Source organism: Rhincodon typus, chromosome 40, assembly GCF_021869965.1.
Source record: "Rhincodon typus isolate 14 chromosome 40, sRhiTyp1.1, whole genome shotgun sequence".
NCBI classification, from domain to species: domain Eukaryota; kingdom Metazoa; phylum Chordata; class Chondrichthyes; order Orectolobiformes; family Rhincodontidae; genus Rhincodon; species Rhincodon typus.
Window position 1 is genome coordinate 1,538,405 of NC_063371.1, and position 23,617 is coordinate 1,562,021.

Here is a 23,617-nt window from a genome sequence, read left to right on the forward strand (position 1 = left end):
TCCCAAGCGGAATATGAGTTGCTGTTCCTGCAACCTTCGGGTGGCATCGTTGTGGCACTGCAGGAGGCCCAGGATGGACATGTCGTCTGAGGAATGGGAGGGGGAGTTGAAATGGTTCGCGACTGGGAGGTGCAGTTGTTTATTGCGAACCGAGCGTAGGTGTTCTGCAGGGGCAGCTTTTATATGTATATCCCTCAGTTAGAAACCAGGCTAAAATATAAACCAGCAACTAAAACAGGCTGTAATCTGGGGTGTGGGAGGGATTATCTGTAAAACATAAGACATTCCCTTCATCTCTAATGCCAATGCGAGATGGCCTGATCAAGCAGAAACCAGGTTTAATTAAAAGCAGCTTGCACATTCAGTGCATTATACAGACCTGTCATGGTAGCATATAATAGCAGTCAATGCCCGCACACATATCCTGTAGCACATCAAGTGTACATGCTTGCTGAGAAAGTCTTTCAACCTAGGCAAAGGGAGAAGGAACAATGCCAAACTTGAGTGCACGGACACAAACTTGAAGACAGAAGCTACAGTATACAAGACACAAAAGGTTTCAATAACATTTACAAAATCGCCCGAGGACATGTTCAGAATTTCACACGTTCAATTCCCAGCACTTTCTGCAGTGGTTTTGGTCACTGGGGAATGACAATGGGTCTCCTTGTTTTTTCCTTACAGAGGGGGTAACCCAAGGAATAGCCCAGGTTCCCAGTGAAAAGTGCACCACTGAAGATTGTGTGCAAGGTAACACGACAGATTTATAATCGCATGACATTGCTATTCTATTCCAGCTCCCAATCAAAGCTGGCAGTCTTACTCAATCCTTTTCAGTCTCACAGCCTTCACAAAAACACAGGCTTCCCACAAAACCAGCAGCACCCTCAGATGAAAAACACATTAAGGACACTTATGAAAGAAATGACTGCTTGGGGAGCATTGATTTCAAACCAGATTACGCTTGATCACAGTCACAGCGTTGTAACAGGGGAGAAGGCAGTCATATGGCCCACTCGGGTGAATGAATTTGTACCTATCTCCCACCCTTGCCCCATTACCCTGCACAACATCTCTGTCTTAATAACCATCCAATATCCTCGTGAATACCTCAACTGAACCTGCTTCCAGGCAGTGCATTTCGGACCCTAACTGTTTGTTGGATGAAAAGACTTTTGAGACAATGGCTTCTTTTGATTCCCTTACTGATTCAAAAAGCTGTTTGTCTCAACCTTGGAATATACGTCCTGGTAATGACCCAGCCTTTGGTGGCAAAAAATCCCACAGATTTACTTCCCTCAGAAAGAAAGAATTTCTCCTTCTCTCTGCCTTAAATGTGTCTTGTAGGAGGTCACCATCATCTCCCTGCTCTGTCCTGCAGCCTTTACTAACCTATGTACATGTACAGCCAGGTCTGTCTGACCCTGTACACCCTTCAGAATTACATCCTTTGTATTGTCTGTCCATGGTCTTTCTACCAAAATGCATCACCTCTCACATTTCTTCGTGTTGAACTTAATTTGCCACCTACCTGTACCACTCCACCATCTGGTCAACATCTTTCGGAAGCCCTACAGTCTATCCTCCTGTCTGTATTACTTCCAAGTTTTGGATTGTCCACCAACTTCCCAACTGCCCTCAACAATGGTTAATGTAATTCAGGAAAAATGATCCCCCTGGGGAGCTCCACCTCAAACCTTCCTCCAGCCTGTAAATTACCTTGTAACTATTACAGTTTCCCAACACTCAGCTCATTTTGGATCCACATTGCAAACTGTCCATTTTGTTCCATGACCTAGAATTTTCCTCAAGTCCGTTGTGTAGTACTTTCTGCAAGTCCAGGTATACCAAATTCACAGTGTTACCCTCATCAACCTTTTCATTTACCTCTTCAAAACAAAAGAAAAAAACACCCAGTTAAATCCTTAGGGAAGTTTAAGCACAAACTAAATCCTTTTGATGTTTAACTGTAATCAGATTGAACAGGAATCGGACTCAGGATTCAGAAAGGCTGTCGGTTGAATCCAGGCATCCTCTGTATCATGGCCTAGTGACTGTGCTGGAACGATTGCAAATAAGCAGTAGGTTAGGAAAGAACTGAACTTACACACTATCTGGGCATCAATTAGTGGAACGATTCTCCAGCCCCCGTGTGAAGACTGACCACTTTGGCCAGCGGATCGGGAATCAGAATGCAACAATGAAAAATTCAGTGAGGCAGCAGGAAGGAAAACTGGCCAAGGTAAGAAGCCTGATATCACTGATATAAAAAGCTTTGTTCAGAAGCTCACCAGCCATTTGGCAAATATCCCACCATGGTCGTTCCAATCACCAACAAGCTAATGCCAGTAATCGCCAGGGTAACCCTGAAACAGAAACCACAAACACTGCAAGATTAGATTCAGCGCAACTTGCAAACATCTGCAAAGGTATTTCTCTATACGGCCTCCAACTAAATCCCGGGGGGTCCGACAGTCAGGGAATCGATCTGAAGAGGAAACCTCGTCATCAGCACACTTTACTCTCCCCAAAATGTGACAAACAACATTTAAGAGACATTTGGACAGGGACATGAATAGGAAAGGTTTAAGAGGGATTCGGACCAAATGCAGGAAAATCGGACACATTTCGTTTGGGAAACCTGATTGGTGTGAACGAGTTGGGCCAAAGGACCTGTTTCTGTGCTGTTTGGCTCTATATAAGGAGACTTTCTTTCTCTTGAGTTTCCAGGCTGTAGCCCTGATTCCACTCAATCATTCATCAGACGAGAGACAAAGCCTTCTGGTGGATTCAGAAGAAGTGGCAAGCTAACTTTTTCCCTTTATTCATTCATGGGATGAGGGCGTCACTGGCCAGGCAGCATTTATTGCCCATCCCTAATTGCCCAGAGGGCAGTTAAGAGTCAACCACATTGCTGTGGGTCTGGAGTCACATGTAGGTCAGACCAGATAAGGATGGCAGTTTCCTTCCCTAAAGAACATTAGTGAACCAGATGGGCTTTTCCTGACAATTGGCAATGGATTCACAGTCATTAGATTTTTAATTCCAGATATTTTATTGAGTTCAATATTTGAACCCGTTTCCCCAGAACACTATCTGGGTCTCTGGATTAATACTCCAGCGATAATACCACTAGGCCATCCTCTCATGAGGTTTGAGCTTATCAAAATGAAAGCAGACACAAAGCAGTGAAATATTTTCCACCACAAGGTCAGCTGCATGATCCATTGAATGGACAGTTCCCTCTATGATGGCCCAGTCCAGTCTCAGTCACTCCAGCAGACCTCAAACATCCGTTCGCTGTTCGGCAAAATTCCCACATCCCTCACCCTGTTTTTGTTTTTTTTGAGAGTCACATTGCCAGTTTAACTTTCTGTCAGTGCCAGTTCGGCAAAGCTTCTACTTTGTGGCTACAAACTATTTTGTCTACATCATCCTCAGCTGGAGTAGGGCATCCAAATGCTGGTACCTCAACCCAGGGAGGACGTGAAGGCTCAGGAGGGTTTTACAGAAGAGTTCCTGGTTCCAGGATGTGGGGAGGTGTTTGGCATTGCGAAAAACCAGTGGCTGAAGTGACAGGAGCCAGAGGGCATGGACTGAACACAAGTGGGACGACAGGCCTTCTGTTCTGCAGTGAGTGACTCAGATTCAGAATGCACCGCCGTAAGCCGGTGGGTACAAAAGTCAACAGGTGCCTTCACAAATAAAGTGCAGAAATAGCTGGAGAACAATACCGCCACAATATACCGCGAGGTGGGGAGACAGACTGGCCGATTCACTGAGAAAGCTAGCACAGACTCAATGGGCCAAACGATCTCCTTCGGGACTGGACTACTGTCTGACTTATTTTCTGGTGGGCAAGGACTGTTCATAAGAAGTTAATTCCTCAGATGGTTCAGTCTACATATGAACACGAGAGACCTCCTACCCTTGGAGGATCACTTACAGCCAAGAACAGTCAGTCGGTGATATGTTGGCGAGCTATGACTGCCCGAGGAACTGTAAAGCGTCAGTACCTGAGGAAAAGGACCGAATGAGTTTCAAAGATCAGCTGATATAGAAACCCAGCCCACAGCACTGGCTCCTGACTGTGAAATTGTCTGTCATGTCACAGCAAGGATATTTAATTATCCAATGTCCTATATTTATCATTTTGTCATCGCCTTTAAGGTTAAACGCTCAGTACTTCAATCAGCTCGCACAAGCTGTAATCTGTTTCTGTAACTGAGGACGAGTTAACTGTCAACGGGTTTGAAAGTTCACTGGACTTCGGGGGAAAAAGCTGCTTGTAACGGGAAAAAGCTGCTTGTAACAGGAAAGCAAATGCCAGAGGCTGAACTAAAACCAGAAAATTCCCCGAGATCCTCTCATCCATTGACATCAGAGGGAGGGCTCAAGGGTCCAGAGCTGGCCACTGTGGGCAAGGGGGAGAAATGGAAGAGATTTAAAACACAGGACAGCAGGAATGCCTCCACTGAGTTGTCAGGGTCCAGAATTCATTGCTCGGGATGGTGGCTCAGGTAGACATATGTCAAACATTACAGTTTACAATGACCAAGCAGACAAAGGTAATGGGGTTGAAGGAATGTGGAAATAAAAGGTCAGGAAAGCTGATTAGACTGTTTGCTCAGTTTGTGCAAAGAGCTTTCTTCTTTACAGTAACTTGTCTGTATTTCCCAATGACTGTCTGCTGGAGAGTTAACCCATTGTGAACTGACATTGTATCAAAAACTAACGTGAGCTCAAACAACATCCACTTCCAGCTACAGAGACCAAAATCCCAGATGTAGCATTTCCCTTCAAAAAAAAACCTTCTGTAGCAGACTGGCCAATGACTTACTGTACAACACACTCCAGCTCTTTTGTCTTTTCTGAGAGCTAACAGAATGCAATTTGCTGACCTCAGGCAGGAGAGACCATATCAGGAACGAGCAAACTATCCAGTCCTTACCACCCAAGGCTCTGTTGTTATCCCAGGACCAGGTCTTCAAGGCAATGCAAACTTTAACAATTAGTAACTGGAGTAGGCCATTCAGCCCCTTAAGTCTGCTCCGCCATTTATTACCATCATGGCTGATCTCATCTCAGTCTCAACTCCACTTTCCTGCCCGCTCTCCATAACCCTTCAACCTGTTACTGATCAAAAATCTACTTCCTCCTTAATTATTTCCCCCCATGTCCAGGCATTTACAGACCCCTTTGAGAAACACGATTCCCCCTCATTTTCCATTTTAAATCTGCTACCCCTTATCCTGAAACTACAACCTTGCGTTCTAGATTGCCCCACATGAGGAAACATCCTCTTGACAGCTACGTTCTCAATCCTCCGTAGCATCTTGAATACCTCAATTCGAGCTCCTCTTGTTCTTGTAAACTCTAGTGAGCATTGGCCTAAACTGCTCAAACTCTCCTTTTAAGACGAACCTGTCATCTCTGGAGCTAATCTAGTGAATCTTCCAAGCCTCCAGCGCAATTACATCCTTCAAGGAAGGGGAACAAAACGATGCAAAATTCCAGATGCGATCCCACCAACGCCTTGGATAATCTCAGCAACACTTCCCTACTACTTTTAGACTCCATTCCTTGAGCAATAAATGCCAAAATTCCATTTGCACAGAAGACCCTGACAGACACAAAGCGACACATAAGCAGGAAACATTTGTAACCTCGCCGTTTTCTTCAACCCAAGCTGACCTTTGAACTATAAATCCTCGCCATCTGAAAGGCTGACCCGTTCTCGCTCTGAAATACTGTCCGTGACTCAGCACCCTCAGTCCCGCTGTGGTCGAAAACCTTATCCATTCCTCACTCACCTCCACACTCAGCTATTCCCATGTCTCCTCTGAGCTCGATCCAGATGCTGCCACTCAAACCCTGACTCCTTGCACAATTCTACTCACCTGCACTAGAAGTGTATCTATAAACTATATGCCCACAAACAATTGCTCTCTCAGTTCTTCCCTTTTGGTCAACTTTTTGAAACAAAAAACTTAAGTGCCATTTTCCCCAGTCAATGCTTCTTGGCTCACATTAAACATTTTAGTCAGTCAATCATTGCAGCAATAGTGGCAACATAGCACCAAGCATCACACTATCAGGCTAGGTTTCCCAATCCCGCTGTTTGCTTTCTCTTTCATTCAATAAAGTACAGGACATTAAGTGCTGAGCTCTGCTCCACTTCTGGGAAATGTTTCAAATGTCGATTTTCACAAGTAGGTCTGGAAATCTGAATGTGCTGCAACTCAAAGGTTCTTTTGGAAGCACAGGACCAGGGCTCCCCACGCTGTTGGTCACTGGCAGCTCAAGCACTCGACTCCTGCTCACCATAACCTACCTGCTCAGAAAGTAAAGCTCTCTCCCACAAGGCAAAAACTCCTCACTCAACTGCCCCACTACCAACTCTCGGAGACATCGGATTTTCACTCTGCCGTCATACAAAGACGGAGCCCTTAATTTGGACTCACACTGGAAACAATTTGGGGAGCACTGCACTAGACGGTTCAGGATCTACCATTGCTTTTGTCCTCTGCTGAAACACCGGCCCATGGGATCAGTTGGATGCTGCAGTGCAGAATGTTCGTCGACCTAACCCTGTGGCTCAATCCACATCCAGTGTTTCCGCAGCCTTTTCGGGTCCCAAGATTCTCACTTAACTGCGCAATGACAGCACAGCCACCAGCACTCTCAACAAAACTTTGCCCAAGCAGAAACAAACTCCGGAACAGTTTACAATGGACCCCAAGCATTCAAAAAGCAGGAATGATGGGGGGAGAGCGCTGACCCTCACCAGTCCCAGCACGTGCCAACTCGGATGCGTACCTCAGTGGGAGGAGAAAGCAGTACCGCACAAAGACACCCAGTCCCCAGAGGATGGTCAGGCGAAGACTGATGTAATGAAAATTGTTGTTCGTCCTCGTCATTAAATTCCAAGATTCCAACTCCTCGGCTGAGAATCGCTTTGTCACTTCATCGTCCACGATGGTCTCGACCCCCTTCCTGCAGAAGTAGAAGATATCAGACATTTCAAATTCCCGGCTGTCCGGGGCTGTGCCGTCTCCGTTCTGCCTCATCTGCTTGATCTCCTCCTCCAGGGAAGTGGGCTCCTTCATGATGATACCTGGACAGCAAATACAGAGACATTACACTCAGTCCACCGTCATCTCCACCTCCCTGCTGGCAAAGTGCTGAAATGATAAGGTGACACAGAAGACCTGGCACACTCAGAATGCTGACTATCATGAATGAAAACAAAAGTCAAAAAGAAAAACATTTTTCCAAACAGTGAGCCTTCTTTCTTTACCTCTCGCTCTGCCTTGTGGTTTTTCCCATGTTACACGGGGTCAGCACGGTACTGATTAATACCAAGAGTTATCAGCCATCAGGTTTTTTTTGGATTTGGTTCCTGCTGCTAATCCTTCTTGATTCTCGAAGTCATACAATGCCATACAACGCGGACTTTTTTCCCTTACTCGGTTGCAATTTTTGATAAGGCAAAGCACAGCAGGACTTATCCACTTAATGGTAGGGTCCGAACAAACAAGGGTATAGGTACATAGTTCCTGCAAGGTGGTGTTGTAGGTAGACAAGATAGTCATGGTACTACCAGTAATGGTACGGTACTGTGTAGTGCTGCCGAACAAAGAGACCTTGGAGTGCAGGTTCATAGTTCCTTGAAAGTGGAGTCACAGGTAAACAGGGTGGTGAAGAAGGCGTTTGGTACGCTCGCCTTCATTGGTCAGTGCATTGAGTATAGAAATTGGGAGGTCATGTTGCAGCTGTATACAACATCGGTTAGGCCACTTTTGGAATACTGCGTTCAGTTCTGGTCTCCCTGTTATAGGAAAGATGTTGTTAAACTTGAAAAGGTGCAGAAAAGATTTACAAGGACGCTGCCAGGAATGGAGAGTTTGAGCTATAGGAGGGGCTATTTTTCCTGGAGCGTCAGAGCTGAGGAGTAACCTCACAGAGGTTGATAAAATCATGAGGAGGCATGGATAGGGTGAATAGCCAAGGTCTTTTCCCCAGGGTAGGGAAGTCCAAAACGAGAGGGCATAGGTTTAAGGTGAGAGGGGAAAGATTTAAAAGGGACCCATAGGCGACTTTTTCACACAGAGGGTGGTGCACGTACAGAAGGAGCTGCCAGAGGAAGTGGTAGAGGCTGGTACAATTACAACATTTGAAAGGCATCCGGATGGGTACATGAACAGGAAGGGTTTAGAGGAATATGGGCCAAATGCTAGGAATTAATTTAGGATTCCTGATCAGCGTGAATGAGCTTGGTCTGATTCCATGCTGTGTGAATCCATGACTGAATTGTGAGAGTCACTGAGGGTGAATGTGTTACTTGCTGTTGTTGAAGATTCCTAAGCCTTGTGCCTGTTAAATGGGACAACTGACTCCCTAACAGGGTGGTTCACTTCAGAGTTCCTCTGAAGCAGCACGTCGCAAACTCTGAAACTTGCATCGGTGATCAGTCTGGTAACGTGTCATCAGATAGATGGGGTAGTGTTGTATGGCACTATTTTTGGAGAGGAATCTTGATACCCAGACTCTGGAGGACACAGCACACCAAGGCAGCAGGGGGAATTGAAATTCCAGAACACTGTCTGCAATCGAGAGCCAGCACTGGGTTTCTTGGGATCACCATCACCTTCACTACCGTTCTCGGGGAAGGAAATCTGCCTTCCTTACCTGATTTGACCTACATGTGGCTCTAGAGCCATCGCAATGTGGCTGACTTCTTACTGCCCCCTGCCAAGACCCAACGAACCACGTCATTCACAGGCAATTAGAGGTTTGGGGAGGGGGGGAACAAACACTTGCCCTACTGGTGATGCCCATGCCCCCAGTAGAAAAGGACGAAGGAAATGAGCATTCTCATCATAAGACACTTACCGTTCGAGTTTGTTTTGTAGATCAGCTGTTTCCTCTCACGGGCTCCCCTTTCTATTCGCAGCGTGGCCCACTGAAAGATCAAGCACAAACGTAAGTGCCACCTTAGTTTGTAACAGTGAACAAGGGAGCAAGCAGCAATATCTAGCAACAGCAAGATCCCAAAGTGGAGATGCCGTTGAAGAGAACAACTGCATTCAACTACATCAAGGCACCCACATGTTAAAATGATGAACGATCGCTGCTCTTGGCCTACGATCAATGAGCCATCTGTGTGAATCATGGATAACTATCAGGATTGGTAATACTGAGCCATTCCCCCAGTTTCTCTCTTCCCTCCTCCCTCCTCCCTCCACCTATTCACGGCTCAGAAACAGTGAGGCTGATTACACCTTCCTGACCCGAGTCAGGTCAACTAACCAAGTCCAGGTTGGACACAGCCGGCTCAGTCCATGTCAATTTCCTGTGAAATGCACCTACCACATCTTTTCATTATTGTGTTCCTCAACTTTACAAAAGGGCAGATCACCAGTCTCAGTGCATAGCTTCGAATTAAACAAGCTGGTAACAGCAGAGAGAAGCACCCCGTCTTGGAACCAACGCAGTGGTTAAGCTGTACTTGGAAGGTTTGGTGATCGATACCTTAATTAAGTCCCATGTTGGGTTAAGGACTTTGGAAATGGGTTGAGAAAGGTTGACTGCAAACAAACCACCGAAACACATGCTCGGAGGCTGCCTGCTCCACCCATTTTGCAAATAGCACAAGTGCCCTCATGAAGAGACAAATTTAGAAGCCAAGAGCTGGTGTCAGACGGCACAGAATATTTGGATATTTGCTATTTGGATATCAGCCTTGGATATCTGCTGCCTCAGTTCAAATGTCTGCTGTACTGAATCAATATTGTTCCTGTCACGTGCACAGCAACAAGGCTCACTGAATGGTAACAGCCCTGAGGTTGAACAATACAGTTTGGATTTATAGCAAATGGACAATTTCTGATCGAACATGACCATGCCTGCTGCAAAAGAGATTTGCATCTGTGTCTTAATTCTTTGTACCTTCCAGAGATAATGAGAGCCTGTGATTCAAGCCATTTGCAAGTTATTGGCTCCCACAATCAACACTGACTTGAAAGACCAGACTTTCAGCTTTTTGTGGTGTAGGTTGAAAAAGCAATGTTGGCCAGGACTCAGGAGGATTTCCACTTCAAACAATTTGGTGTGATCTTTACCATCCAGTTGAACGGGAACAACAAGCCTTAATTTTACTGCTCATTCCAAGTCTGGTACCACCATAAATGCAGCACTCATTCAGCAATGTACCACAGCACTACCCTAAATTAAATTAAAGACAGCAAACAAAACAGTACTAATTCAGCATTATAGTCCCAACGAAACTTCAGCAGCTGTGTTGGAAGTACAACATGCCATGTTAACTGTAGGATTTATGCCTATAAAAGGTTTTAATGTAAGTAATAACTGGTGAATTTTCAATATATATGAGTTAATTTATATGGCCAAAGTGATTTCTTTCAAAAAGTTTTTTTCACGCTCTAGAATTTTGTGCCCGACAAATGGACTTCTGTTCAAAAACAAAGTTGCTGGAAAAGCTCAGCAGGTCTGGCAGCATCTGTGAAGGAGAAAACAGAGTTAACGCTTCAGGTCCAGTGACCCTTCCTCAGAACCCAATATGGACTTCTGTTCATGTTGTTTTGCAAGTCAGTATGGTTAATAATGGGATCTCAAGGTTTGCTTGAGCGTTCTGGGAATTTTTAAGCTTAAGAAGGGCACAGCTGAGTAGAGAGAGAAGCTTCTAGTTTAATTTTGGACATTGAGTGTGGCAGTCTCGTGAAGCCCCTGGTGGTGCAGTAAAGTGCTCCGAAGAAGGGAAGGTTATACAGTGAACGAAGTTACCTTAGAGTGAAGGTTGGTGTTGCTCCCTAACCAGAAGTACAGGGATAAAACCCCAAAGAAGTTACTTGAGGCTGAGTGTGTTGAAGCTCAGGGCTTTGATAGCTGCAGGAAGAAGCTATCTATACATCCCGTTTAAAAGCTGAAGTCACGTACAGCTTACACCAAACAAGGCGTTAGATGCAGGGTTTCTGGTGTGAATATTCTAAGTGTGATATTTTGGGTATGACACAAAAGATGTTTTGTTTCTTTTCCATTTATAATGGAGTGTTTTCTGATTGACGAGATTACACTTTTATCCAAAGATGTTGTTACTTGGATCAGCCAAGCTAAATTGCCCTGTAGCGTTCCAGGAAATGTGCAGGTTAGGCAGATGGGCCATGCTAAATTGCCCTGCGCGACAGGTCAAGGGCAGGCACCATCTCCCTGCCCTAAAACTCACCTCTGGAACATCTGGATAACAAGGATACCTACATCAGGCTCCTTACTTATTGACTACAGTTTTGCCTTCAACATCATACTTGCAAACAAACTCATCTCCAAACTCCGAGACCTCTGTAACTGGATCCTCGAATTCCTGAACCATAAGACCACCATCAGTAAGAAGAGGCCACGCTCCTGTCTGCATTAGTGGTGCTGATGTGGAGATGGTCCAGATCGTCAACTTCCTGGGAATGATGATCATCAATAATATGTCCTGGTTCACCCATGTCAACACAACAGTCAAGAAAGCACAACAAGGCCACACTTCCTCAGGAGGCTGAGGAAAATTCGACATGTCCACAAGGACTCTTACCAATTTGTAAAGATGCACCACAGAAAGCATCCTATCTGTATGCATCACAGCATAGTATGGCAACTGCTCTTCCCAACCCACAAGAACCTACACAGTGTTGTGAACACAGTCCAGACCATCACGCAAACCAGCCTCTCATCCAATGACTCCACCTATACTTCCTGCTGCCTTGGAAATGCAACCAGCATAATTAAAGACCCCTCCCAGCCCATCTATCATTCTCGTCCGTCAGGCATAAAATGTAAAAGTTTGAACACACGTATGAATAGATTCAAGAACAGCTTCTTCCCTGTTTCCAGATTTTTGAATGCATCTCTCCAATATTAATTCTGATCTCTCTCCCTCTGCACATCCTGTGTGACAGTAACACTGAATTCTGCACTCCGTTTTGCTACCCTGATGCGCTTTTTATGGTACGATCTGCCTGTATAGCACACAAAACAACACTTTTCAATGCATCTCGGTACATATGACAACAATCAATTTAGCAAGCAAGCAAGCACATTCAACTGGGCTTACAAGTAGAAACTAGTGCCTTAGTCACAGTGTAGACAGGTGGTCAGTACCTGTGTAACACATTCTACTGTTGCTCAGTGTATTCAGGACCCGAGGGCAGCAAGTGAACCAGCCTTCAGCAAGGTCTGGCGAACTGTACAGGTTTGGGCTGCTAAGTGACAGATAACACGAGTGCCACGTAATGGCCATCTCCAACATAAGAAAGCCCAGCCAATTCCCCTTAACCTTCAGAGGAACCACCACTGCTGCCCTGCTGTACCTTAATGCCTCAATCTTTCAGCTAAGAGCAGCAAGTTCAAAATCCTTTTTATATGGTGCAATACTGAATCAATAAAGACAGGAAGTTCTCCAGTCCATTCGTGAGTGGTCCGTGTCAGGACCCTAAGTACATCCCAGGTGACAAAGGCAGAAGCCAGTCACACTTTCTGCTGTCCAATGACATCTCAAACTGGACCTTGGTGACCCCATGCCCCGAATCTCTGTGATAGTTGGAAAACCTCAACACGCCAAAAAAAAAGCTGGCCCTGAAGGTGCAGGCTTCCAGCAAGTTGCACAAACACACCATCCTTTGCCAAATGAATCAATCTGAGAGACTGTTTAGCTATGGCATTGAGACAGACAGGACATCAAGGACAAATTCAATTCTGCCTCGTTTAGCATCCAGACACTGACGCTTCACAGAAACCGTTAGGGAAGTATATGGGAGCAAGAGCTAAGTCCAAGATACTCCTTTGACTTGAAGGGAAGGCATCTATGCCCAAATTATTGTCTCACTTGCAAACAAACTGGAGACTTCTCAGTCTGAATGGCTCAGTATTGGACCACTTGGCTCATCAGCTATCAACTACAAAAAGAATTGGTCTTGCTGTGTGAAATGCAGGCTTGATGTAACATTCAAAATAAGCACTGATTTCAAATGATACGCCAAGAGGAAAGATTAGATCTCAGTGAGCTCCAGCATTACAAGGACAAAATCCAATCAATATCGGTCAGCCATAGTTAGGATAGCTGTGGATGGGTCGGAAGAGAGTTTGGGCAAGAGTTTGCTCAGAAACTGAGAAACATTCCACCCACTTGGGAGACGGACGCAACCCCTGGATGGATATTTCACCTTGGTTTTAATGTGGGCACCTTCCTCATGCTCTTGATTACATTTCATCCTTTAGCTAACTGTTGCACACTCAGTTTGCTATCCCTCTGCACAAACGATTGTGCAAGGCTAAACAAATTTGCACAAGTGCGGCGTGATGAAACACTGATAGCCCAGCCACATGGAAAACCGATAGCCTGCGAGGCAGCCTTGAGGTCTCTTTGCTCACTCCCAGAGCCAATCAGAACAGGTCCAACAATCTTCAGGAAACATTCATCTCAGGATATTGGTACTGAATTTTAAATCCACAACTCCACAGGAACCGTATCAGACCATTTATGTTCTTCTAAAACCCTGCACCAAGGTGGGATGAACACGTGCAAACAACATTCACCATGCCCAAAATTTGCAAAGGCTCACATACTGCTGCTGCATTTGGATCTCTGCGGACAACCAGAGCCCAGTTTAATGGACAGAGACAGTGCCCCCAGGATCAGGATAGAAGCATGGGAATGAAACAAAGTGCAAACACCTTCAGGATCCTGCAGGTATCTTTGTTCAGGCCAGTTTCTCGTGAACATTACGGAAAACTGCCTTGACTTTACTCCACCGGATTTGGGAATGCTTGAGACAGTCACTGGGTGTGGATAATGATCCAGCACAGAAGTGGAGTAAATCGCCCCATTATACCGATACTAGCTCTGTCAAAGAGCTCTGCAATTCAGCAAACTTACTTGCTTCCCCACCACACCACCACCCCGCCATGCCCAACAGCTCTGCAAAATCTTTTTCTCAGGGTGTATATCCCTTCTGAAACTGGCAAATCCCAACACTAAGAAAAATTACACCCAAACCAGCAAGTGACATCAAAAAGGTAAAATAAACGTAAAACACGTCAATTCAATTCACTAGCAACATCCGGGTCAAACTCCTAGAACAATTTACGGGCATTTCTCTGTGTGCTGGCACTTTCTCCAGGGATAGAGAATGCAGCTAGCTCCTTGATCTTGTACCACAGGTAGAAATGACACCTTTACTCCCTTCCCCTTGGCATCCCAAACATTCAAATCTTGTCTTTATTCAAAACTTTCATGTCTGGCTACTACTGTCAGTGCAAAGGCAATGTTCAGAACTAAATAAACTGATTGACCAAGTGGTCAGCCTGAAACATTTATAGCTGTACCTACTTTGATGAAGGCTAAAATGTGTTATGTAGGAAGTTAAGTAAAGGGAAATGGGTTTTAGTTTTTAGTTCTGTAAAGGTGACTTCTTTCAGAAGGGATCAGTGTCATTTGGAACTGAACTGACGGCAAGAAGGTCACAGAATATGAAGAATTTTGCAAGATTATGATCACCATAACTGCTAACTCTGCAGCCACTATTTTAAGAACAAAGAATGCAGCACATCGTCTCCCACAGATCTGTCAAAGCTTTAGCTCTAATAGCTTTCACAGCAATTTTTCATTAAAAGTGCTTCAAGATCAGCCCTCCAATTCATTTCTCGATCTTCAAGCATCTTTGGAAAGTTTTCTCAACCTTCAACAGTGAAAACACCACAAAGGATCTGTTCAAAGCCTCTACCATTGCCCACTTAAGACACAGACACGAGGAGGAATTTCTTCTCTGAGGGGAGTGGATTTGTGGAATTCTTGACCGCAGAGGGCAGGCGAGGCTGGGTCATTAAGCATATTTCAAGATTGACATTGACAGTTTTTTAATCAGGAAGGGTATCAAGGGTAGTGGAGGAAAGGCAAGAAAGTGGAGTTGACGATGATCAGATCAGCCACTGAATGGCAGAGCAGACTCAATGGGCTGAATGGTCTCTTTCTGCTCCTACATCTTGTATTTTTATTTTCCACAATCAATTCCCCAGGCTCTCACTTCATAGGAACCAACAATGGTTTGAGTTCCTCTTTCCCTTCATATATATTTACAGGAACTCTAACTATTTTCTTTCAATGTTACAGTGTACTTTCCGGGACTTTTCATTCATTTTTTTGCTGGGTCTTCAAAATCTGACCAATCTTCCGATCTAGACCTAATCTTGCAGATTCGTAGTGCTTCATCCCCTTTAATTGTGTCCTTATGTTCCTTGTTCAGCCGTGGCGTAAACCGGCAGAGAGTTCCGAAACATCTCCTGAAAAGACTGACAGTGCATCTCGACCGTCCTCCCTTTTAGCCACAGTTTCCCATTCACTTCAGCTCCCTCTGCCTTATCAGGCTGACAACACTTCTCAGAATTTTACGTTCAGTTTGAAGGTGAGAGTATGGGTCTGTCAAGTTATAATTATTGTCAGGAGACACTCCTTTACCACAGAGAGTGGTTGATTGATCTTGTCTCATCACTCATTACCAGCTTAAAAATAGCCTGCACTGGAACATACTTTTTGAAGGAACAGTTCTGAACACACTCTCGTTCACCCAGTCCACAGCTAGACTGAAAAATGACCATGATTTTCTTTCATGCCGCATTTCCTTTGTTTGTTAGCGCACCTATAAACATCTCCCTCAGAAAGCTTCCTTTTCTTATTTCTATTCTCCACCCAAGCTGATTGCAAGTCTTCCTCCTTTGAGCTGAAGTCCATCTCTCACTCATGCACCAACACCACCCTTCAGGAACAGGCGATTCCACCAACTCTTCCAAGCTTCCTATCATTTCTAAAATGGGTAGGCCCTAGCCTGGTGAACACTTCAAAACCATATCTGTGAAATGAGGGGACGATCAGGCCAGAAAGAGCAACAGCCAGCCACTGAAGAAGCCTTTGTATTCGAATGATATAGTTTCATCCCTCTGACAACGAAATGCTCCTCCAATACTGTCACAGTAGTTAGTCACAGAGAGCTGCTGGCCCTGCGACAGCGCAGCGCTCCCTCAGTACTGTATAAAAAGTTAGTCACAGAGAGCTGGTGACTGCAAGCCCCCTGGCGTGTTAACTAATGTGTGGTTGGTTGGATTCTTCAGATATTGCACTCTAATTTCTCAATAGGCTCAGCAAACCCCTCTTCACCATGGACAGATTCTTCCTCAGGTGTCACGCACAGGACAGGTGAAGTGCTGATTCACACTGGACACAGTGCTGGGGCTGGAAGCACTGGTGAGGCTGGGTTTCCATTCAGAACTGGCCAGGGTCAGGGCTCCACACTAAATTCACTACAACGTTAAAAACTCAGAGCAGGAGCAGGCCACACACTCTCTCAAAGCCTGTTAAGATGTTACTGGCTGAGCCTTAGCAGAATTCTACATTCCTGCATTGAGTTGGAAAGGATATGGGGACAAAGATCTGTGAACTTCCACCTTGACTACACTCAGTAGCCTCAGCAATCTTCAGCAGGGAATTCAACAGACTGACAACTCTTCCATCCATTGGGGGGACTCAAATCTCATTCTTCTAAACATCAGAGATTTCACTCCCTGGATTTCTGTTGAGTGAACCTGAGCCCAAGACCTGAACAAAGATAATGATGTTTGGAGTGGGTATATTTTGTCATGGCTAATGTCTAGTTATGCACCAGAGTGCTCTGAAGAGCTGTACGGCAGTTTGAACAATGTGTTTTGAATGAGCCAGCAGTGTAATGCAACATATTTTCATGGCACATTTCCTCAGCTTCTCTCAAACATTTGCAGCAGCAATTTTGGTACTGTTTGGTTTACTCCTGCTGTTCACAGTCTAGGTTCAATTTCCACACCGACTTTAAGATACAAGCTTGCAGTGCCCTGACATGACTCACTGTCCAACTTCTCCCTCATCCTGCACTTGTTGTACAGGAACTGGATGTACATGCTTAGCAGTGTCAGAGGCTGAGCAGTGACCTTGTTGAGGCTTATAAAATCATGAGGGTCATGGATAGTGTGGATAGCCAAGGTCTTTTCCCCAAGGGTAGGGAAGTCCAAAATTAAAGGGCATAGGTTTAGGTGAGAGGGGAAGGATTTAAAATAGACCTGAGGGGCAACTATTTCATGCAGGAGGATGGTGTGTGTATGGAATTAGCTGCCGGAGAAAGTGGCGAAAGCTGGTACAATAACAATTAAAAGGCATCTGGATCGGTATATGAATAGGAAGGGTTTAGAGGGACCAAATGCTGGCAAATGGGACTAGATCAGATTGGGATATCTGGTTGGCATGGTCAAGTTGGACTGAAGGGTTTGTTTCTGTGCTGTATGACTTAGACTCTATCCTCCTCCGTACACAACTGTTCCAACTACACGCACTGATCATCTGGATTTGTTCAAAATTTGAAGTGACCTTTGGGTTTACTTCTGTGGCGGCACAGGCATTCTGCTGGTTCCTGTTGCACTTGCCTCCTTCCCGTTGCAGAAATGCCTTCGCCATCAGTACATTCTGCAGCGATATGCAGGGACCCTTTCCTTTGGCTCACGGACCGGGCTCAGTTACCAAACAGGTGTCACCTGTCACACACAGATCCTGTTGGCAGTCGTCATCAGCAAATACAACACCAGTCTCATCAAACAAGTCTTTGTGCTTCTGCACTGAACTGGAGAGCTTTGACAATGATCTGCTTCCTGAGAAGGTTAGTTCATTCCAGTCTAAAACGCCCCCACTTGCTGCTCATTCCCAAAACCCATAAACAGAGGATGCGAGAATGAAAGGGGACATCAGGCAGGAGGAACGGACGGAGACAGACCCTTCAGCCCACCATGACGTCATTCTAAACTAATCCCATCTGCCTGCACGTGGTCAGTATCCCTCTATTCCCTATCTTTTCACATGTCTGTCTAAATGCCTCTTAACCATTACCATTGTATCTGCTTCTACCACCTTCCCTGGCAGCGTGCTCCAGGCACCTACCACCCTGTGTAAAAATAGGTTGTTTCACACAAGACCTTCCAGCTTTCCCCCTCTCACCTGAAACCACTGCCCCCTGGTATTTGACATCTCCACCCAGCGAAAGGGACTCTGACTATCCACCCTATGAATGCAAACAAAAAGACCTTGGGGTACAGGTTCATAGTTCCTTTAAAATGAAGTTGCAGGTAGACAGGATAGTGAAGGCAGTGTTTGTCACAGTATGGAGTATAGGAGTTGGGAGGTCATGTTGCGAACGTTAGTTCGGCCACTTTTGGAGTAGAGCATTGAATTCTGGTCTCCTTACTATGGGAAAGATGTTATGAAACTTGAAAAGGTTCAGAAAAGATTTACAAGGATGCTGCCAGAGTTGGAGGATCTGATCTATGGGGAGAGGCTGAATAGGCTGGGGCTATTTTCCCTGGAGCATCGAAGGCTGAGGGGTAACATTTCACAGGTTTATAAAATTATGAGGGACATGCATAAGGGTGGACAACCAAGGTCTTTTACCCCCAGGGTAGAGAAGTCCAAAACCAAAGGGCATAGGTTTATGTGAAAGGAGAAAGATTTCAAAGGAACCTAAGGGCCAACTTTTTCACAGAGGGTACTACATTTATGGAACAAGCTGCCAGAGGTGGTGGTGGAGGCTGGTACAATTGCACCATTTAAAAGGCATCTGGATGGGTACATGAATAGTAATCGTTTAGAGGGATATGGGCCAAATACTGACAAATAGGACTAGATTAGCTTCGGATATCTGGTCGGCATGGACGAGATGGACTGAAAGGTCTGTTTCCGTGGTATACATCTCCGTGACTCTATGCCTCTCAATTTTATTTACTTCTCTCAGGTCAACCCTCAGCCTCTAACTCCTAAGTGAAAACAATCCAAGTCTGTCCAACCTCTCCTTGTAGCTAATGCACTCCAATCCAGGCAGCATCCTGGTAAACTTCTTCTGCACACTGTCCAAAGCCTCCACATCTTTCCTGTAGTGCAGCAACCAGAACTGCACACTCCAAATGTGAATGTCCTTTTTTTTTTAGAAAGAGTTTTCATAAGGTGGAAGACAGCTCAGACAAGCCAACAAACCCCACTTCCCTCCTGGCTCTCTCCATGGAACATTTGAAAAATAATACTTGTACAGGGAGGGAGATCAGACAGAGTAATGAAGCAGCCCTCGAGTAACATTCACAAACATCGAGAAGCCACGAGTTACTGAACATTACAATGAGCACAGAGGCGATTGGGCGCAACTTGTCAGCGTTGGGCATTTGTTCTCCCTGCAACCATGTGTGCTATTTCCTTTGTTTCCCTTTTCCTGTCAAACCCATTTTCCAACGACAACATTCCCAAAGCTTCCATCACTAACTCAATGCACAGCTGATGGCCTCCCTGTAACAATCTCTGGCCTCTCCTCAAACGGCAAAGGACTACTCCAAGTTGGTATTCAGTCGGAGATTTTTCACAAGCCCCGGGACCATCTCCACCCGCACTCACCAGTCCTGGAATTCCACCCATTCATTTTAATGAGCAGAAGCTTGTGAAGTTGAACATGTCATAAATCCTGGCCTAGTGATCATGCAAAGCCACACCAGCACGGGGTTACAGAATTTCCAATTAATCCCAAACACCGCAAGAACCTCACAAGCCAAGGAGGGAATGTCAGACACAAGAACAGCCATTAACGTCATGTAAGTAATAACTGTCCCCAACTCAGTGTAACTGAGACAGTATGTACTGTAATGTACCGCAAGTAAATAAAGGGAGCTTGTTCAAAGCTGTAATCTAATGTCTCAGTTCAGATATATAATTCTTAAAAGATTGCCACTTTGCTCTTACAAAAACTGGAAATGAGATTAGATTAGATTATAGCTTGTTTCGTGTTACTGTAATCACAAATCTACTGTACATTAGTTGCAATTATGCTGCACCTCCAAGGGTCTCTTAGCAGATTTGCTCCTTGAGTCTGTCTACAAGACGGCGAAGTGGCCCTAAGTTAAGAGGAGGAGTAAAGAGACAGGGGCTAGGACACACCAGTATTGCAAAGTAGGAAGCTCAACCTAGAGGGCTGTAAACAGCATAGGGTTCATAAAAGGCCTGCAGATGCAACACAACACACTGATTATAGACTGCAGCATTCAGTTTTAGCTGCTGTATTCTGTTTCAAAAGGAAGTTGAAATCATGTCCTGCCCCTTCAGAACCTTGACAAATGTCCCTTGACAAATGTGTTCATGGGTAAAATGGCAATAAATCAGTTGGAAGTGTTCTTGATAAATCAATTACAATTCCGGGTGAGCACAACCCTGATGGGCTGAAATGAATCAGCCATGCACATCTCAAACTGCAAAAGACCAAGGTTAAAACTGAAGGGATAGGCAGGCAACAAGTGTTGAATGAGCCCAGTACCTGACAAGTGGCAAAGAGAGAGAGAGAAAACAGCAAAGGATGGCAAGAGAGACAAACAGCAGCAAGGAGAGTGTGTGAACAGATGCATACAAGGGGTATACCAAACCATATAAAACTGGTCCTGTTCAGAGAACGAATGGGGTCAGGACAACGTGGGCTCTTGAGCACGGGGTGTCAATGGAAATCAGGAAATAGCAGAGATGTTGAATCCAGGAATTACACTGCACCAGTATTAACAGTGCAAAACAAGAACTGTGCCCCTGACTTGCCAAGAGAACTGATGTTGGATCAGAGGCAAGAACTCCCTATAATTCACATTTAACAATGTCAAAACCCTCCAGGACCAGATAGTTTCCATCCCAAAATTTAAAGGAAGGAGATGACAATGTTTCAGGTGTCCTGGCTCTAATTTTACAAATCTCTCGATTTGGAAACTGCCTCCTGAGGCTGGCACAAACAGCCTACAGAGGGACGTGGATAGGTTAAGTGAGTCGGCAAAAACGTGACAGATCGAAATTCAATGTGGGGAAAGGTGAGGTTATGCTCTTTGGCAGGAAGATTAGAGGAGCTGAATATTCATTAAAATGGGAGAAAGACTGCAGAAAACTGCAGCACTTTGTGCAGAAATCTCAAATGCTAGCATCCAAGTCCATCAGTTAACTGGAAAGGCAAACGGATTTATTTCAAAGGGAATGGACTGTAAAAAAAAAAGAGGGAAATCTTGCTAAAACGATACAAGACACTAATCAGAATACAGCAGGGTACCGTACCTAAGCAAAGATAGACTGACATTGGACAGTCCAGAGAAGGTTCACTCGGTCGATCCCAGGTGTGGAGGAACTGTCTTTTGGAGAGATGTTCAGTAGGTTGTAGATTGAGCCTGTACTCATTGGAGCTCAGAAGAATGAGAGGCGATCTCATTGAAACATACAAGATTCTGCATCTACCCCATCAAGTCCCCTAACAAAGTTTGTTTCACCTAAGAAAGAACCAGAGGGCGTAATCTCAGAGTAACAGGTTACACACTTAAATCAGGGGTGAGGAGGAATTTCTTCCAAGGCTGTTGAGGCCGGGTCATTCAGCATGTTCAAGGCTCAGAGAGACAGATTTTTTTTTTAAATTAATCAGCAAGGGGAATCAAGGGTTATGGGGAAAAAGGCAGGAAAGTGGAGTTGTGGTTGATCAGATCAGTAAGATCCCATTGAATGGCACAGCAGACTTGATGGCTTCCTTCTGCCCCTACATCTTAATGGCCTCAACAGTACCAAACATGATGGGACACAAAGCCTCCTATCCAAGTTGACCACTGTCCCTGCCCAAAACCGAGGTGACTGGATTTCAATGCAAGCAAATTTTGGGTCCAAATCAGGCAGACCTCAAAAGGACAGGCCGCTTTGAAATGTGAAAAGATTGCAACAGCAGAGAGCTGACAGACTTGCGGGTCAAGAAAAAAAGTTGCCAAGGCTAATGCAGTGCTGATCTTTCCACCGATATCATGAGAAATACAAAGGGTTTAGAAGTTAAGCCAAAAGCATGGTTAGACCACACTTGGACTCCCTGTAGCGGTTTCATACCGCACATAAGGAAGGAAACATTATTATTGGCTGGGAGGGGGACTGCACTGTAGATTTTCTGAAAAGAAAATCCACAAACTTGGGTTGCAGTGGCTGGAATTCTAAAAGTTCAGGACTATTTTGATTAAAATCTTGAAGATATTAAGGGGAACAGATAAGGTGGATAGAGGGAAACAATTTCTTCAGGATGCACAGTGTCAGACCACGGGACACAGTCTAATGATAAGTATCTGATCTTTCCAGAGTGAAATCAGGATACGCATCTACAGACAAAGGGTAGTCCTCTTTCACAGACAAGCAAGACTTGATCAATTCTTCATTTTAAGTCCAACATTGACACATTCAGGGAAACCAAGAGGCTAAGATCACAGAACATCAAGGCACCAACTGCATGAAAACATAAGAACATAAGAACTAGGAGCAGGAGTAGGCCATCTGGCCCCTCGAGCCTGCCCTGCCATTTAATAAGATCATGGCTGATCAGTTCACAATTTTACCAATTATCGTCTTAAAGCTCTCTGCTCCAAGGAGAACATGCCCAGATTCACCAACTTGACAGAACTGAAGTTTCTCAAAACTCTTGAGAACTTCTCGTCTCTTATCAAAGGCTTTGGGTGGCTGCCTCTGGTCTGGAGCCTGTACACCCCCATTACAGAAATGACAGGCAGGCCAAAAACCACTGGTCATCTCGTCAGCCCCATGACACCAACTACAATTAGATCTTGCCCACCCTGATACAGGGAGTCTCAAAGCTATTTTAAGCGCTCATTGAAATAAAGAGATGAAGGACAGCCATGAAAACAGTGGAATAACTCCCCAGGAACAGGTTAGACAATCATGCAGGGAATTTTGTATCGCATTACCAGATCAAAAGTTCCGGTCCCTCTACATCAGGTGGAACATGATCCATGCCAGCCTGACCTACCTCGAAGATTATCAGCAGGGTTTTCATGTAGAGCTTACGGATGCCAAAGGACACGCCAAAAATAGCGGGAACAATGATGAAGACCAGTAGGAGAGTGATCCAGACCGTCAGCGAGATGCCCAGCAGGGTACAGACCAGGCTGTCAAAGGGCAGGAGCAACGACATGACTGCAGCCTGCCCACCCTCCACTCCTATCACCTTGCTTGCCCTTCCTCAACTGGCCCTCCCTCCTGACTAGACCATCCCCTCACTCGCCCTGCCTCTGACTGGATCCTTGCTTCTCCAGTGTCCCTCCTCTCTAACTCCTCCCCATCAGTCAGAATGCGTGATCTCAATGACCTCTCAATCGTGGACCCTCCTCCCTCACTGCTCCTTCCCCACACCTGTGACCTTTCACGCTTTACCAGTCCCTCAATCTACAGCCCCTTGATGAGATGGCCCTCTCACCAATTCCCCCTCACTGAGACCCCTCTCTGTCTCTAAACCCTCTACCTATCCCCTCTTCTGTTCTAAATCCTCCCCTCATCGATCCCCTTCCCCCTCACTGATTGCCTCCTCCTCACCGATCCCCGACTTCCTCACTAACCCCTTCAGATTCCCACCCCCACTGTTTCCCTTCCTCTCTTCCAGCCGCCTCTTACTGACTCCCAGCACCCCCTCACAGTGACTCCCCTCTACCCCCTCAATAACCCCCAGCCCCC

At 45.3% G+C, this 23,617-nt stretch overlaps 1 protein-coding gene across 1 annotated transcript; it reads right to left on the reverse strand.

Annotated features, from left to right (window-relative positions):
- Window positions 1-354: 354 nt before the first annotated feature.
- LOC109922635 (glycerol-3-phosphate acyltransferase 4) lies at window positions 355-23,460 on the reverse strand. The gene is made up of 5 exons (XM_048618459.1): window positions 22,917-23,460; window positions 8,896-8,965; window positions 6,820-7,117; window positions 2,292-2,366; window positions 355-469 (listed from the first exon to the last, which is right to left on the reverse strand). The coding sequence occupies exons 1-5, from the start codon at window positions 23,079-23,081 to the stop codon at window positions 370-372; spliced, it is 708 nt and encodes a 235-aa protein (XP_048474416.1). The 5' UTR covers window positions 23,082-23,460; the 3' UTR covers window positions 355-369.
- Window positions 23,461-23,617: the final 157 nt, after the last annotated feature.